Here is a 4,481-nt window from a genome sequence, read left to right on the forward strand (position 1 = left end):
CTATCTCTGATGGGTACCACTCAAATATGAACTCCCCCAATTTCCAGGCAACTGGCCCCATACACTACCATTTCCACACTGTTTTCAAAATTGCTTCAACTTAGGAAGTTAGCCAATAAATAACTTCCTCTTTCTTGATTGTCTTAAAAGATGAACTCAGGATAAATAAATCCAGGATTTTGCCACTCAAGCTGGTTACTATATAAGGAGCCATTTAACAAACTCCTTTTTCATTTATACTTACAGGAGACATTCAGGAAAACATCAAGACTTAGATAGAGGACAGCTTTACTAAACTCTAATCTGAAGGCTATCCAAGGTGATACCTCCTTTTCCATGTATAAGTAAGTTTAGATGGACTTGAATATGGGAGCTAAAAAAAAAAAAAATGCAAAACTCTTTAAGTATACCTGATTATACTTCCCAAGACAGTTTCTTAAATTAATTTAAATTTTTGTTCAATAAAAAATGAGACCATTTCAATTTAGAATATTTTATACTGGTAAATCAAAGTTTGCCCAAGCTTTAAAAGCCCCTGTACAACATGTCTTCATTTTCTTGTCTTTATTCATGATCCAAAATATTTTGGATGAAGATGGCTTTTGGAATATCCAGCTAAGAAGGAAACTATGTTATTAATCACTTGATGTATGCTAGATGTTGTTATGATTTTTCTCTGACTCAATCATTTAAGAAACATTGTTTTCTGAGAATTTGTATGTGTGATGCATTTTTAGGTGCATGAATAAACAAAAGTAAATTTGTGGCCTCTGATTTCAGGATCAAATAGTCAAAGATATAGGCACAGTAAAAAATATGCATATCCTATAAAAAAAAACCCAATATGCAAATTGACCAAATGGCTGAATGACTGATGGATGACCATTTTCTATGATGTGCACTGACCACCAGGATCAGACACTCAATGCAGGAACTCAGCCAGAAGCTGGGCTCACGGCCGGGGAGTGCAGCAGCCATGATGAGATCCTCTCCTGCCTCCGCTGCAGGCAGGCAGTAAGGAGCTAAGTGTCCCTGACTGTCAGAGCCCTGGACTGTGAGAGGGTGCAGGATGGGCTGAGGGATCTCCCTCCCCAAGTGCACAAAATTAGATAAACGGTCTTCAAATACATAGATAAATGGTCTTCAAGTTCCTCAATAAAAGAATGTGTTGAATTTCATATGCTAAAGTATATTTCATATACATTAAATACAAGTTATATAACATCAGAAAATACAAAAAAACAAAGACCTTTATTATTTCTACTCTGTACCTTGAATATCAACTTCATGGCTATTCTCCTCTCTCTTCTTGTTCAATGGGAAAGATCTGAGGAAGAGTGGACTGGCTTGATTCCTGGAGCCATCTGATGTCCAGGTAAGGATGGCAGAATAGTTTTAATAACATTGAATGAGAGAAAATGTCTATTACAGTAATTTTAAATTTTACCAGGAGACTGGAAAAGAAGTGGAGCAAGCATTTTTCATGGGAAGATGTTATCTAACACCAATATAAAGAATCAACAACAGAGGCAGGAAGGATGTCTATGCCTAATGACACTCGGTTCCACCCTTCCTCATTCCTCTTGATGGGCATCCCAGGGCTAGAGGACAGGCATGTCTGGATTGGATTCCCCTTTCTCTTTGTGTATCTTGTTGCCCTCCTGGGGAATGCTGCTGTCCTGTTCGTGATCCAGACTGAGCATAGTCTCCATGAGCCCATGTACTACTTCCTGGCCATGTTGGACACCATCGACCTGGGCCTGTCCACAGCTACCATCCCCAAAATGCTGGGGATTTTCTGGTTCAACCTCAGGAACATATCTTTTGACAGCTGCCTTTCCCAGATGTTCTTCATCCACTTCTTCACTGTTATGGAGAGCATTGTGTTGGTGGCCATGGCCTTTGACCGCTACATTGCCATTTGTAAACCCCTTCGATATACCATGATCCTCACCAGCAAAGTCATCAGCATTATTGCAGGCATTTCCATTCTGCGGAGCCTGTACATGGTGGGCCCGCTGGTGTTTCTCCTCCTGAGGCTGCCCTTCTGTGGGCATCATATCATCCCTCATACTTACTGTGAGCACATGGGCATTGCCCGTCTGGCCTGTGCCAGCATCAAACTGAATATAATGTTTGGCCTTAGCAACATTTGTCTCTTAATATTGGATGTGCTTCTAATTATTCTCTCCTATATCAGGATTCTCTATGCAGTCTTTTGCCTGCCTTCCTGGGAGGCTCGACTCAAAGCCCTCAACACCTGTGGATCTCATATTGGTGTTATCTTAGCCTTTTTCATACCTGCCTTTTTCTCTTTCTTGACACACCGCTTTGGCCACAATATTCCCCAATATGTCCATATTATCTTAGCCAATCTATACGTGGTTGTTCCACCAGCCCTCAATCCTGTAATCTATGGGGTCCGGACCAAGCAGATTAGGGAGCGAGTTTTGAGGATTTTTTTAAAAGATGGTTAAATATCAGTAGTATTAGAATGTTTTATTGTGCATATTTTATCTATATGCTCATTAGAAGGGATTTAAAGTGAGGGAATGTGCAAAGGCAAATAATCCTTTGAGCTTAAGGATAATAATGAATTTATTGATGATGATTTCATAATTTTAAGGTTTGCATCTTTTAGAAAGGTTTATGTTTATATTGATAATCAAGATTACCTTATAATATAGTTATTATAGTCACAGCTTTTCACATGAAAACTTGATACTTAGTTGTTATATATATGTAATTATATAATTGTTATATAATTTATCTGAAAAGTTAGCTGTTGGTGGGAGGTAAATTATTAAATAGGGTCGTTTTTAAATTGGTCCACTTTCTGAATCACCAAAGGAAATATGAAAGTTGAAGAATTAAATTTGCTCAGGATTGTAGGTAATTTTGGTGCCAGAATTACCAAACTAATAACAATGACATTATTTAACTCATTAGCATATACTGTTCTAAATAATTTGCTGATTTTAGCACATCTAAACATTTGTGAATTCTATGATGTGATTACTTTAAATATTTGTATTTTCAGATGAATAAAGTGTGGATCAGCAGATTATTCATAACAAATTATGATCCAGATTTTGGCTCCTGGTACTTACAGAAAGAGAAGAAGGCATACATTTAGAAACAAAAAAATAGAGCAGGGAATAATTGTGCATAATTATAAAATATATATTCATTAAACGAATATTAATGATAGGCAGATTAAAATACAGAATCCCATGTCATAAGAAACTTATGCCTAGGATTGTATATTAATTTATATTTGGGAGGAATATTTTAGAAACTTTGTAATGATATTAAATAAATATTCCAAATACTGGAACAATATATTGAAGATATCCCCATAAAACTAGAAATATATTTGACTTGTTTTCACTTTCTAAAATAATCATATGGAAATTATTGACTTAGTCCATTAAGGAATTGTTATTTGAAACTACATACAAGATAGTGTGCCAAAGTTATCTCTTTTACTTAACCTAAAACTTCTTATTTTTTCCATTTATGAGCATAGAATTTTTACTTCCTGACAAGAAAATATAGATATTGCCTTCTAAAAAATTAGCAATTGCCTTCTAAATATTATAGTTACATCTAGCTAAATATTATAAATAAGACTGTATAGATATTTATATATCATATTTGCTTAAAATATCCATAGACTTTAGTTATTACTTTTTGTATTTAGAAAATCTAATAGAGGAAAATCTAATAAACAGACATCAGACAAATTAATTAAGTCAAGCTAGCCCATATAGTCAAAGACTCTTGGCTCTCGATAAGGTAAGAAAGCTTTAATCATCAAAATAGGCAACAAAGGAGTTTAGCTATTGGTCCCTTTACAAGCAAAAGTAATATAATATTCAGATATAAGTAGATGTGAAAATTAATGCCATTTTACAGCAACTTGAGACTTTGGGTGAAATAATCACAGAAAGAAAAAATTGTCTGAGGACTTTAGAGGAAGAATACACAACTTTCAAATATGTGTTTTAATAATCAAAGGATGAAAATAAAATGATGTGTTTGGCATACTTAAGTTGGACATTACTTGTGCTTATTGACATTTCTAGTTCTCTATATTTTCAAGGAACATGAGAGATTTATGTTTCTAGCCTCTTGCAGTTAGACTTGGCCATGGGACTTGTTATAAATAAAGTATTTGTAGAAGTAATCTGACTGGTGTCAATTCTGAGAGGAAATATTTAAGAATGATAATGTGCTTATTTTTCTTTCCTCTGTTCTTGTGTACCCTGAGGTAGCTCATTTAGTTGGAGCATTGTAACATACACCAAAAGGTGGTGGGTTCGAGTCCCAGTTGGGGGACATACCTAGGTTGTGGGTTTAATCCTTTGTCAGAAAGAGTACATACAGTAGGCAACACACCTATGTTTCTCTCTCACGTCAATGCTTCTCTCTCTCTCACTGTTTCTTCCCTTTCTTCTCTCTCTAAAATCAATAAAGAT

General features: G+C 35.5%; 1 protein-coding gene across 1 annotated transcript; it reads left to right on the plus strand.

The window, feature by feature from the left end:
- The first annotated feature begins 1,534 nt into the window (after positions 1-1,534).
- LOC118713207 (olfactory receptor 52E8) lies at positions 1,535-2,477 on the plus strand. The gene has a single exon (XM_036427608.1). The coding sequence runs from the start codon at positions 1,539-1,541 to the stop codon at positions 2,475-2,477; it is 939 nt and encodes a 312-aa protein (XP_036283501.1). The 5' UTR covers positions 1,535-1,538.
- Positions 2,478-4,481: the final 2,004 nt, after the last annotated feature.

This window comes from Pipistrellus kuhlii, unplaced genomic scaffold (genome assembly GCF_014108245.1).
Source record: "Pipistrellus kuhlii isolate mPipKuh1 unplaced genomic scaffold, mPipKuh1.p scaffold_m20_p_9, whole genome shotgun sequence".
In the NCBI taxonomy this organism is placed as follows: Eukaryota; Metazoa; Chordata; class Mammalia; order Chiroptera; family Vespertilionidae; genus Pipistrellus; species Pipistrellus kuhlii.

Excerpts from the sequence above, each read along its gene's own strand:
- LOC118713207 (XM_036427608.1), top strand. The coding sequence starts at position 1,539 with ATGTCTATGCCTAATGACACTCGGTTCCACCCTTCCTCATTCCTCTTG.